This window comes from Ambystoma mexicanum, chromosome 1p (assembly GCF_040938575.1).
Source record: "Ambystoma mexicanum isolate Mex_15411 chromosome 1p, UKY_AmexF1_1, whole genome shotgun sequence".
Classification (NCBI taxonomy): domain Eukaryota; kingdom Metazoa; phylum Chordata; class Amphibia; order Caudata; family Ambystomatidae; genus Ambystoma; species Ambystoma mexicanum.
The window spans coordinates 138,678,537-138,691,720 of NC_090921.1; the positions used below are offsets into that span (position 1 = coordinate 138,678,537).

The 13,184-nt window shown below is 51.0% G+C and overlaps 1 protein-coding gene and 1 long non-coding RNA gene across 2 annotated transcripts in view; one reads left to right on the forward strand and one right to left on the reverse strand.

Annotated features, from left to right (window-relative positions):
• Window positions 1-13,184, reverse strand: part of LOC138567150 (uncharacterized) — a 445,111-nt gene that overhangs the window by 309,501 nt on the left and 122,426 nt on the right. The window lies entirely within an intron of this gene.
• The window catches only part of LOC138567143 (transcription factor HES-1-like), a 74,812-nt gene continuing 65,504 nt past the window's right edge, over window positions 3,877-13,184 (forward strand). The window contains exon 1 of the mRNA XM_069645074.1: window positions 3,877-4,554. Within this exon, the coding sequence (XP_069501175.1) occupies window positions 4,414-4,554 (141 nt within the window). The 5' untranslated portion in view covers window positions 3,877-4,413. The remainder of the gene's footprint in view (window positions 4,555-13,184) is intronic.

Below are 13,184 nucleotides of genomic sequence, written 5' to 3' on the forward strand. Positions count from 1 at the left end.
CTAGGAAGGCCTAAAAGATGACTGGGTCCTATGGTGGAGGCAATCTTTGATAGTGGAGTGACCAGACCCCTGCCCTATCTTTCCAGAGTGTCGTGAGATGCCGCTGGCTTTCCAGAACTGAGCCCTGGGAAACCAAAACGTGGGGGAGTCTGCTTGCCTTGAATTCTTTGCCTTTATAGTGGGTGGGGGACAAAACTGTGTAGATCCTTAGCCTATTTAAGCAAAAATATTAATTTAATTTAACTCCCTAATTGGCAGAACACTACAGGGTGAATGTTGTTAAAATTCTAAATTAACAAAGCTCTCTTCCCAGTGTGCGCTGAAAACTATAGCCTATAATTTAATTGGATAATCCTTGTCCAGCTGGTCCAGACTTTTTTAAAGAAGAGGGGTGTCTTTGATCTGAAATTCCAATTGTTTTGTTTGACTTCCCAACATAGATCAAAGCAATGGGGGAGGGGAGGTCTGAAAAATGAAGCGATAAATCACCCTGTGTTTATTTTAAACCAAAAGTGTGGGCAAAATTATAATTGCCATATGTATTTTAAAATCGCACATTACAGTAGTGCCTTCTTTATTGATCAGTGTAATTATTTTGGAAGGTGAAATTTGCAGAAAATTAAGAATTGTAATCGTGTTCTTTTTAACTCACTTATGTGATTTATTTTATGCTGAGAGAAGTTGATTGCGTTGTGCCACGGATACAGTGGTGTTTAACATTTTCGTGCAAATTTCTATTACGTTTAAGTTAAATAAATATCAATATATTTCCCGTACACCGGCCTGGTTCTTGGCTCATTGGTAGCTCAGGGGAGACGGATACAACGGGCAAGATATGTGTCGGAGTTGGGGCTAAAAAATAATCTGTTGAACAGTTTGTTGAATAAGCACGTGAGTGGGGAGGGAAGGAACTCCCCGCATTGAGGGTGGCTTCTCAATAAACCGTTACAGCCAGCATGCCTCAGTGCCACAGTAAGCACGCCTCAGTGCCACAGTCAACACGCCTCAGCACCATAGCCAGCAAGCCTCACCGCCACAGCCACAACCACACCACCTCAGCACCACAGCCGTCAGTGCCACATCCAACTAGCATGCCCCAGCACCACAGTCGGCCAGCACACCTTTGCACCACAACCGGTCAGCAGGCATCAGTACCACAGCCGGCCAGCACGTCTCAGCGCCACAGCCGGCCAGCACACCTGTGCACCACAGCCGGCCAGCATGCCTCAGCACCACAGCCAGCACGTCTCAGCGCCACAGCTGGCCAGCCAAAGCGCCACAGCCGGCCAGCACGCCTCTGTACCATAGCCGACCAGCATGCCTCTGCCGGCCAGCACGCCTCAGCAACACACTATTCGCAGCTGTCCACCGCCTCTATCCCACTGACACCCCTCTCTTTTTCTGCAGATGAGGCCCCCGAAATAGCAATGATGCTTCACGCAAGACCACGTTACATCACAATACCTATGAGGCTTGTAGCACTGGACTCTGCGCTACACATGAGGTCTCCAAGATTGGGCACCTTACTTCAGATTAGGCCTCCAGAACTGGACAACACATTTCAGGTGAGGCCTCTGGGACCGTGCTGTGCACAGCATATAGACCTGGACTGGGGAGAGATCTCCAGATAAGTGCCTCTCTAATTGGAAACATGATTCCGGATGTGGCATCCGAAAATGTGGGTAACCCCCACATGTGGACTCCAGAGGTGAGGACTCCACGACCTGTTGACTCTCGAGCCGTGAACCTCAGAACTAGACAATACACCACAGGTGACCTCCAGAATGAGACCTAAAGTTCCAGAGCAGGCCTTCAGAGAGGAGTCCATTACTTTGCATGTGGCCTCCAGAAAGTACCCAATGTTCCAGAGTAGGCCTTGAAAGGTGAGGACAGTCCCCGCATGCGGTCTCCAGGGCAGGTCCCAATGTTCCATGGGAGGTCTTTGGAGCTGACAACATTACTCCACATGGAACCTCCAGAACGAGGCCCAATGTCCCAAAGAAGGCCTTCACATCTAGCGCTTCAGCCCCGACTCTACAAGTTTCTAGCCGCGTGACTATGGAGCAAACCCACACTACACGGTATCGTCCTGTTCCCAAGCGGGTTTGATGCCCATATCCTCCCCCCACACGCGGCCTGCAGAATGGCCCACCGTCCCAGAGGAGGCCTTCTGAGATGAGGACGTTACCCTACATGCGGCCTCAAAAAAGGGACACTAGTCCAGATGTGGCGCCGTGACTAACTTCTGCCAAGAACCGGGGACCCCAGGAGGACACGTAACCCTCCCCTACACCCCCCTCCCCACAGAGGAGGTCAACAGCCTCAGAGGGTGGAGCTGTTGACCTCCTCTGTGGGGAGGGGGGTGTAGTTATGAACAGATTTTTTTGTGGTTGTTTTATTGGTAGTGCAGGCCGCACCCCATGCATACATGATACCTCAAGAGCAGCCGTTGCACAAACCCACTGAGCCACCGTGTTTAGACAAGTGACAGGCTTAAGGGGATCACTTTCGAGGTCATAAAGGTCACCGGGCCTGCTCTTCAAATGCATCCCATTGTATTGGGGTTTTTCTCCTAATCCCTTAAAGTGAGACATACCCAAACAAAGAGCACCCCCTCCCTCCGCATGCCAAATTTGGGGTGAGCCATTGTACCCCTTAAGTGAGACATCTCAGAGGGGAGTGATTGGCAGGTGCATCTCCTCGATGGATGTGTATGGAGGGAGAGGGGGGTGGAAGAGAGCCTCTATTTAGGGCGCTGTGGTATAAAGGGCTAGCTGGGGAGTCCGGGCTCAAAGAGGGCAGAGAGAGAGGAGGTGAGACCGGAAGAGGGGTCAGGAAAAGTGCGCATCTGGGGAACGGAGGAAGGTGGCAGAGAGACGAGGTAAAGTAGAGGAAGAGGAGGGGGGAAAGGGAGGAAGGAAGCAGAGAAGGGGTAAAGCCAGAGGATAGAAGAGGGGAGAAAGGGAGGAGAAGGTTGGAAAGAAGAGGGGAGGAGAAGGGAGGTCAAGCGAGAGGAAAGAAGAGGAAGAGGAGAGGAGAAAGGGAGGAAGGAAGCAGAGAAGGGGTAAAGCCAGAGGAAAGGAGAGGGGAGAAAGGGAGGAGAAGGAAGGAAAGAAGAGAGAAGAGAGAAGGGGAGAAGGGAGGGGAGAAAGGAAGGAGAAGGGAGGGAAGAAGAAGAGAGGAGAAGGGAGGGAAGAAGGGAGGAGAAGATAGGAAGGGAGAGGGGAGAAAGGGAGGAGAAGGGAGGGAAGAAGAGAGGAGAAGGGAGAAGGGGGAAGAAAGGAGGAGAAGATAGGAAGGGAGAGGGGAGAAAGGGAGGAGAAGGGAGGGAAGAAGAGAGAAGAAAAGAGGAGAAGGGAGAAGGGAGGGAAGAAGGGAGGAGAAGATAGGAAGGGAGAGGGGAGAAAGGGAGGAGAAGGGAGGAAGGAAGAGGGGAGAAAGGGAGGAGAAGGGAAGAAGGGAGAGGGTAGAAAGGGAGGAGAAGGGAGGAAGGGAGAGGGGAGAAAGGGAGGAGAAGGGAGGAAGGGAGAGGGGAGAAAGGGAGGCGAAGGGAAGAAGGGAGAGGGGAGAAAGGGAGGAGAAGGGAGGAAGGGAGTGGAGAGAAGGGGAGGAGAAGTCAGGAAAGAAGAGGGGAGAAAGGGAGGAGGTGAGACCGGAAGAGAGGTCAGGAAAAGTGCACACCTAGAGAACGGAGGAAGGTGACAGAGAAGCGAGGTAATGTAGAGGAGGGGAGAAGGGAGGAAGGAAGCAGAGAAGGGGTAAAGCCAGAGGACAGGAGAGGGGAGAAAGAGAAGAGAAGGCAGGGGAGAAAGGGAGGAGAAGGGAGGAAGGGCGAGGTGAGAAAGGGGGAGAAGGGTGGGAAGAAAAGGGGAGACGGAGAAGACAGGGAGGAAGGAAACAGAGAAGGGGTAAAGCGAGAGGTAAAAAGGAGGGAGAAGGGAGAGGAAGGTAGAAACAACGAGAGGAAAGAAGAGCGGACAAAGAGAGAAGGGAGGACAAGCGAGAGGAAAGAAGAGGAGGAAACGTGAAGAGGAAGCAGAGAAGGGCGGTAAAGCGGGGGAAGAGAAGAGGGGAGAAATTTTGGAGGAGATAGGAAAGGGGATCTATAGAGACGGGTAAAAAAGGGGAAACAAAAGAGGACAAGGCCGGCGGTGGAAAGACGCGGAACAGAAGGGGCAGGGAGGCGGAATAACCGAGGGAAGAAGAAGGAACTGGAGAGGGGAGGGAAGTGGAGGAAATAAGGAGAAGGGACGAGGGGAAAAGTTGGAACTATTCTGAAAAGGCGATGATAAGAGAAAGCACACAGGCGGGCTCGTGACACGGAGTTACAGGGCGAGCAGGTGAGAGAAGGGGTAAAACCCCTCGGTAGAGGGCGAGGAGGAGCAAGAAAGGGGAGCAGGGCGGGGGGAGACGATGCAGAGCGGCCAGAACGCGGGGCGTGGAGCCAGGCCTCAAGGCGCTACGCTGGAGCCGCCGCCTCCCAGGCTGCCAGAGCAAGGATGCCTCAAGGATTCCTCCGACCATGGCCTCCGGCCCACCGCGGCACCCCGCAAGGTAATGCCGTGCTATGCCCCTCGAACGCCTTGTGTCTTTTGGGGGTACGGTGGGGGTCTAACGAACAATGTCGGGATCGGGAGCTCTTGAAGCCCGGGCCCGCCGCCCTATTCGTGCAGTGGAGGAGCGTGTGTGTGCGCGTGTGTGGGGTGGAGGCCGGGGGCGCGTCTTGGAGCTCGGCCCGCCGCCATATTGGTGCAGTGCAGGAACGTGTGTGTGTGCGTGTGGGGTGGAAGTCGGGGTGCGTCTTGGAGCCCTGGCCCGCCGCCCTATTCGTGCAGTGGAGGAGCGCGTGTTTGGGGTGCAGCCCAGGGGCGCGTCTTGTGGAGCCCGGGTGCGCCGCTCTATTCGTGGAGTGCAGGAGCGTGTGGTTGCGTGCGTGTGTGGGGTGGAGGCGGGGGCACGTCTTAGAGCCCGGGTGCCGCCCTATTAGCGCAGTGCAGGAGCGTGTGTGTGCGTGTGGTGAAGGCCGGGGGCGCGTTTTGACGCCCGGGCCCACCACCCTATTCGTGCAGTTCAGGAGCGTGTGTGCGCGTGTGTGGGGTGGAAGCTGGGGCACGTCTTGGAGCCCGGGCCCGCCGCTCTATTCGTGCAGTGCAGGAGCGTGTGTGTGCGTGTGTGTGTGCGTGTGTGCGCGCGTGTGTGGGGTGGAAGCGGGGAGCACTTGAAGCCCGGGCCGCGGCCCTATTCGTGCAGTGCAGGAGCGTGTGTGTGCGCGTGTGTGGGGTGGAAGCCGGGAGCACTTGAAGCCCGGGCCGCGGCCCTATTCGTGCAGTGCAGGAGCGCGTGTGTGCGGTGGAGGCCGGGGGCGCCGCCCTATTCGTGCAGTGCAGGTGCGTGTGTGGGGTGGAAGCCGGGGCGAATCTTGGAGCCCGAGCCCGCCGCCCTATTCGTGCAGTGCAGGAGCGTGTGTGTGCGTGTGGGGTGGAGGCCGGGGGCGCGTCTATTGTGCAGTGCAGGGGCGTGTGTGTGTGCGTTTGTGGGGGGTGGAGGTCGGGGGCGCGTCTTGTGCCATATGCCTGTAATTGCAAGGTTCTGGGGTACAGCATGAACAGTAAGGAGACGCAGCCGAGACCCCAGCAACCTGAGCGTAACCTGTAGCTCACAGGATCCACCCTCTCCCAAGATAGCCCGACAGGTTTATGCACTTGCAACGGAGATCTGTGGGTGATCTGCTCGTCACAGGTTTCTTGCGCGGATCGTGACCCATTCTTTAACCCTTGCCTGGCCTGCTCAAGTGAGTACCAAGTGAGCGGGCAAGGGGAGGTGTGCTAGCACCTTGCAATTCGAAGTGCGTGCTGCGGCGGGTCCGGAGACATCGCCTTATCACCGCTAGACGCCTCACACCAGGGGGGTGTCCAGCGTTGCCAGAGTGGGGGGCGAGCCACGAAAAGAGTCCAGCTACTCCCCCACCCCCTCCCAAATGCAGTGCGCGCAATTCCATAGGGCCTCATTCGTGCCCCCTAACCGCCCACCCCCGCCCCAATCTACTTTTTTGGTAACATTAGTGGTAGATGGCATTTCCACACATAACAGAAAAAAGAAAACTGCAGGAGCATTACAGGTGCAGGAAACTCGTCTATTAGAGCTCTGTCCAGACGCTCTGGGGCACAATACATGCAAACCTCCAGATGTGCATATGGATTGCACCAATAGAAATGACTTTGTGCGCTAGCACCTTGAAGCGTCTCTTTTGCTAGATGGGATGACCAATAATGATTATTTATTTATTTGCATTTTTAAAGCACTCACACAGCCCACGGGCACCGAGGCGCTGTTACAGGAACTGTTTGTTTTAGTTGCGTAGTTGTTTTGTCTTAGTTGCGTATTTATAACGCGCTTAAATACCCAGAGGTTTCTAAGCGCGACCCGGGGATCGAACCTGTGTTGCTTCATATCGTCTTGCTTCCAAGGCGAGCACGTTGCTGCTGAGCTATCCTCCCGGGACGATCTCAGACCAAATAACCGGACAGACTCAAGGAATATGGCAAAGTACTACTTTCTTCTCAGTTTAATAAAGCAGGGTCATCTGGCAGACATAGGACTGATCAGGGGTGTTGCCAGGTCTGTAAAAGATCTGGGGCTATGCTAATGTCGGAACTGTCAGGACTGGGGGCTAGCTAGCTTTTTGGTTGTAGCTCCTGAGATTCTATCCGGGGCTACAACCAAAAGACCAGGGGCTATAGCCCCCTTAGCCCCCCCCTAGCAACGCCTCTGGGACTGATGCTTGCTCACTCACACACAAACTTGATTACACAGAGGTTCTATACTCTAATATGCGTCATCTATGACATCATCCTACTATCGACAGGAGGTATTGGTTAGGGGAACATATCTACTTATAGAATACATATGGGTTAGTACTTCATTGGTTGTCTCGTATCTGTAAGCACACCTCGAACTACCTCTAAAGACGTATAATACTAATTATAGCACACAAAATGGCAGAGGATTGGTCAATGCAACATTGTATAGCAGGTTGCCCCACAGACCCACTGATTGGTTGACATTCCCAGCCAACCGTGGACTTTCGGCTCGGCTAGCAGCACGTAAGCGAAACAAAACCCAGGTGCTTGAGCCACGTCAGATTACCCCCACCCCCAACCCCCTTTACCGATTAGTCCATTATCTCTCATCAGACTGACCATGAGCCAAAGTTTCCCCGTCTGTAGTCGATCTTGTAGCTTGCTCTCTGTTCTGGGACATTCAAGGGAGTGTAAGCACATCACTGTTTTCATCCAGAGCTTAATGAATAGCTTCTTGTTTTTGACTTCTGAATCATGTGTGGAGAGACTGCAAATTTGTCAATTTCAACCTCTTATTTACTGCTATTTGATTCAATAATGCTGGTTGTCGAGAGACTTGCTCACTCCGTCTTGTAGGAGCCTTATCCTTTGTTAATTGTCCAATGTTTGGCTCTTGCAAATGTTTTCGTCTTCTTTAGTCTAAGAGAAACATGTTTCACGGCCATGGCTTATCCGTCTGCCTCCCTTTGTGCTTTGCAGCTATTCCTTAAAATAGCATCCTTGATCCCAGGCCAACATAGACTCCTCTTCGTTTTGCTCATGAAGCTAATTCTCCAAGGTCTCCTGACTCTGCACCCCTGGTCTGTTTCTGAGGTAGCTGGATTGAATTTTTACATGAGCCGACGTCCATTTTCCTATCATGGCTGTCCGTTATATTTTCCTCTCTAGCAAGTCTCATCTACCTTGCGTTGCTGTGTATTTACATTTATTGGTCAGCAAGTTATTTTATCTTCTTTTACGTACATGATTAGCTTATCATTTTGTACAGGTATCACTTCAGTTACATCGTCACTCTTTAGTAATTTCAAATCGTTTCCGTATGTCCTCGTATATTTATTTCATGATATCACTCTGCCCTCATCAGATTTCACTCAGCACTACATGATGTCCAATGGTGCGTGCAAACATCCTTCCACACGATATCCTTCCACTCTCTCAGTGCAAGGATACATTCAATACAGTTGTCTGAGTGGACACCGTCTCTCGTACACTCGATGCTGTATAGCCATAACACAGGGAGTCCCAAATAAGGCTCTTCTCCTAATGTACCAGTATGACGGCGGTGAGGGGGCGGGAGTTAGGGAAAATGCGTCCGCCTGCTTCTCTACAACTTCACAGAAAAGGACATTGCAAGGAGCATCACCAGTCTTTGATATTTGCAGGAACCATGGAAGTGACTTTAGAATAAGTTGCCATGAGTAAGTCAAGTGGCAAATAACTTTGTGGTGCCAAATACCTAAATTGCACTATTATTATGTATGGAGTAACCCTATAGCAATTAGGCTTTATTTTTTTAATAACAGCATGATATTATACCATAAGCTATGAAGTGAATCACTTTCAGAGCTGCAGATAAGACACAGTGTGATTAAATGATTTGCCCAGGATCACACACTTTGGTTAAATGGTGAAACCGGGATGTGGGAAATTTAGGCAACTGAGCACATCTTCCCAGATTTATTTGATAAAGATATTTATTAAGTTTTTGCTTTGCATTTCATGTGATATGATAAGTTATGATATGATAGGTTATTTATAACATGCTTAATACCCAGAGGTTTCTAAGCACGCACCCGGGGATCGAATCTGGGCTGCTCTGTGTTGTCTTGTTTCCAAGGCGAGCATGTTTTATTTTATTTTATTTATACATTTATAACGTGCCGAAAGCTTGCAAGCATCCGGGCGCGACATAGACACGTGGACTGAAGATTCACAGGACGACAACAAAGAGGAGAGACGACAGAGGCTTCAGAGTACGCTCTAGTGTGGCATGGTTCTGAGGTTATCTAAAGAGCGTGGTTTTGAGTTGTTTTCAGAATATTTGGAAATTGCTTTGAAGTCTAAGATGACAGGGTAGCTCAATCCAGTATGAGATGGCTTTGGTGGAGAATGCTCTACCTAGGCCCGTAGCTTTATTTTGAAGTGGCCTGACTCAAGCAGTCCCTGCTTTTCAGATCTTAGGCTTCGGCTTGGCTCATACCACTTGAATTCCTTCTTCAGATAGGCCGGGGCTGCTCCTTGTAAGCAACCATGGACCAGTGTCAAAGATTTGAAGGCGATACGCTCTTTCATTGCTAACCAATGGAGATTTTTTCGGTCATTTGTTATGTGCTCACTTCTGGACTTGCCTGAGATGGATCGAACTGCGTTATTTTGTATTATTTGACATTGCTTGATGCAATTACTACTGACTCCCAAGAGCAGGGCATTTCCATAGTCCGGCCGTGACAGGATGGTGGCTCTCGCTATTACAGCGCTATTTTGTGTGTTTAGAAGGGGCCTGACGCGGCATAGAAGCCTTTGAGAGTATTGGCAGTTCCGCTTGAGGTACGACGTTTGAGCCTCGGCTCCTAATGAGGATTGTAAGTAAATCCCGAGTGTCTTGACTTTGTCTGACACTTTGATAGTGGAATCCTTTATAAGAAAGGAGGAGTAAGCTGGGTCTAGGTTTCGTCATAAGCTCCGTCTTGGAGCTATTTAGACACATCCAGTGTGACTTCATTTAATTTTCAATGGTATTGTAGATGGCTGAGAGTCTATTAGTTTCGATTATATGGTCACCGCACAGTTCTGATATAAGTTGTGTGTCATCGGCAAAGTTTGTCAAATAAATCCCAAGTCTTGAAAGGAGGTAGCAGAGACAGCGGAGATATAGATTGGAAAGCAGTGGCGAGAAACTGTCTCCCTGAGGAACGCCACAGTCCACAGGTCTGGATGTGGTGGAGTGTCCTCCCCAAGTGATTTTGGAGTTTCTATCTTCGAGCTATCCTCCCAAGCCTTAAGAATACTTTGTGCTTAAATAATACTTTAAAGCAATGCCTTGGAAGCAAACCACATTACACAGTAAACTCTCCTTTCACAGTAAACTAACTATACACTTTGTATATTGTCATAGCAATATGTTGAGCAATAGGAGTATGGCTTTAGTTGTATTCTCCCCATCCTGCATGCAAAGTCACAGTAGCAGCATGCAGATTAATGTGAGCCTAACAAATCCCCCTTGGGTTTTAAAGCCATAGCCATTATTTCATAAAGCATGCAACATTATGCACCCTTCTCACCACTCCCTCCCATTCCCATTTCTAAAGGGATAAAGTCCCTGCTAATAGTCTCCCTCCCTCCTGGCTGGAAGTTCATTAATTGCCTGTTTTTTCCCTACTGCATTTTTTCGAAGAATTATGGGGGATGGGGACTAAGGGCATATAAGGGGTGGGGAACAGGGAATAAATAATAGGGCAGGGGGAGTTTGGGAGGGACCCCCAAATAACAAAACAAAATTCGATGACTTTTTTCAGGCCAAAAATGTCAGCAAAAAAATGCCTCGAAAAAAACGTTGGATGAATGATCATAGAAGCCTCCCTCCCATCAGTGCCTAATGGCTCACATTGAAATGCTCGACGCGAGAGCCCCTCTGCCGCCCGGAGCCCCTTGGGACATTGGCCTGGCAGCGGGACCCCGTTCCCGTTCTGAAAGAGTAGGGTGTCCTGCTGCCAGGACTCTTACCGTGCTGAGCAGGAATTGCGCAGCACACATTGCACTGCCAGCGGGACATCATTCCCGTTGGGATCCCTCACTAAGGTGCCGAACGGGAGAGGTGTCTCACTGCCAAATGTCCTGGTCTCTGGGGGAGGGGCAGCGTGCCCCTCCCTGACCCCCCTGCTCCTGACGCCACAGCCTCACACCCTGTACATCGCTGCTGACGGCAACGTGCGAAAAAGCGAATTCCATTGCGTGTAGGGCCAGGGCTGAAATAAAAAAAAGGAACATGACAATGGGGCATCGCCTATAAGCCGAAACTATTGCATTAGAGTACAGATAGGCAGAAATGGCATATGAGGAGGGACGCACAGCCTGTAGGTGGTGTTTATTATGTGCCCACCCATTCACTGACCTTGGCCATGCTAATCCCTATGACTGCCAGTCCCTGCACAAAACACCTCCACATGGGAACTCTTTGAGCTTGTGTTAATCAAGCCTTACTATCAAACTTTGCACCCACAGTGCCTGCCAATGTTTCTTCAAAGCAGTCTTCTGAGCGTTAATGACTAAATTGAAGCTGTATACCACTGCTGGGGTAATACAAATGTCTTTGCAGGTGTGCCTTCAGCCACTTGATTTATAAGCACTCTGTGTCCTTCACTAACGTCCTGATAAAAAAAGCATTGGCAAAGCCAACAGTTTTGGCTTGTGTATAAGCATTTGGCATTTTCCAGGTGCTGCTATTATATGCCCAGGTGCTTGCACCATTTTCCCACCTGCTACCATCAATGGGCAGTTAATACCACTGCGACTGAGCCTGGCAAGTGCCTTTCCCATGCCTACACAAAAGCCCAAACTGTTGGATTGCCAGTGCTTGTTTACAAAGCATTCTGTGTGTGTACTTTATGAACGTATAATGCCTGCATTTTTATGTTATATATATATTTTTTTGTATTACAATTACTGGAATGGATGTGACCTCGTGCACATGTAAAGTGTCCAGATGTTCCTTTGCAGGGGTGCAACTAGACTAACATTTCAGGGTGGGTTGGGGGGGCTAACCCTTCAAATGTTGGTAGAGGCTAACTTCAAATACTGTGGGGGAGGGTAGAACCTACTTGTGTCGGGCCTCTAACTTCTTTACGCATTCTAATGAGAATAGTCTAGTGCAGCTTGAATGTTACAAGCAGTTAACTCTCTCCTTCACGTCTGAAAGCACCCACTTAAGGACTGCTGTGAGACTGAGCTGTCGCCTTTCCCCCACCCTTCCAATCAGCCCCCTGACATGCAAGCACTAACCCCCTCGCCCCCCACCACGATTTCATTTGCCTAAACATGTATTCATAAGAATGCAGGCGCCAACAATAAAACGTGTTAAATTAGTAATTGCCGGGCATTTGTTGACTGTGCAGCCGCTGTGCCCTGCCCTGCCAAGGCTCTGTGGGTCAGCCATACCAAGTCCATATAAACCAAATATTAGGGTTTGGAGGGTGGGGGGGGGGGGGTAACGCCCGATCTGCCCACTGGCCGTTACGCCACTGTTCATTTAGCATGAATGCTCGGGGTCCGTTTCTGCACACGACCTGCCATGACATCAATGAGAAATGACAGGGATTGGAAGACGACATTTGCCGAGGGTCACACCGTCTGGCCAACCCGAGAAGCCAGGATCAGAGCACAGCTGTCAGACTCCTGGGTCCACAGTGGAGTATGTAGAAACCCCTGACTGCCTTCCCCGTGGACACTCAGAGCACCCCACGTGACCAGAGACACAACACTCCACTCCAGGCCTTTGCTTTACGGCACTCCATTTCGTTGAGTTGCAGTGACCGCGTACCACAACCCTTAGAATCCCACTGATGGAGAAAGGAAGGTTCAACACTGGGGCATTGGGATACTAATGACCTCATGTAGCGCGCCTCGAGGCCGTAATCTAGCGCACAGCAGAGGGACGCCTTGCTCCCAAGATCAAGCAAAGCTGTCGGCTAGGAGTGGGGGCGGGGGGGGACACAGGCAGGGATTCCGCAGGGGTAGGGTCTGCATGCAGAACCCCCTGCTGTTTCAGTGACCCATCCCCGCCCCCACACCACTTGTGCTTGGGTTTAGCCGATGTGAAGGTCCGTTACTGCAGTAATCGGGGCATTTTGGACCGCTGGTGGGGTGCATCTCCTTCACGTAGCGCCTACTGCAATTGAAGTGGCCGCGAAGCGCTGTCGGGTAAACGGCATTTGGGGATTTGATGTCTTTTTTTCATTATGCCTGCGAGCAAACAGTCCCTATAACAGATCCGAGCAAAGTTCTGCATCATTCTGCCCTGTCCAGCGTCAGGCGTGCAGTTCCCTCCCAGGGCTCGGTCATGGCGCTTATCCCGGAGCGCTTCCCTTGCTTAGATAGCGGTTTGGGGACTCCATGCATGGATATTGACCCAGAGGCAGACAGGGAGGGGCCAATGCACCCACGAGATGGCTTAGCCAGCCCTTGGGGCAGCCTGTTCGCTGGTTTCACTGGCAGCCTTGGGTCAGCCCTTTGCCACTCGGGGCGTCTGCTTTGCTTAGTTTCGCTCCATGACCGTCAAAAAGGCCGTTACCTCCCATGCTGAGCTCTTGAGGTTTCAGGCAGGTGGCG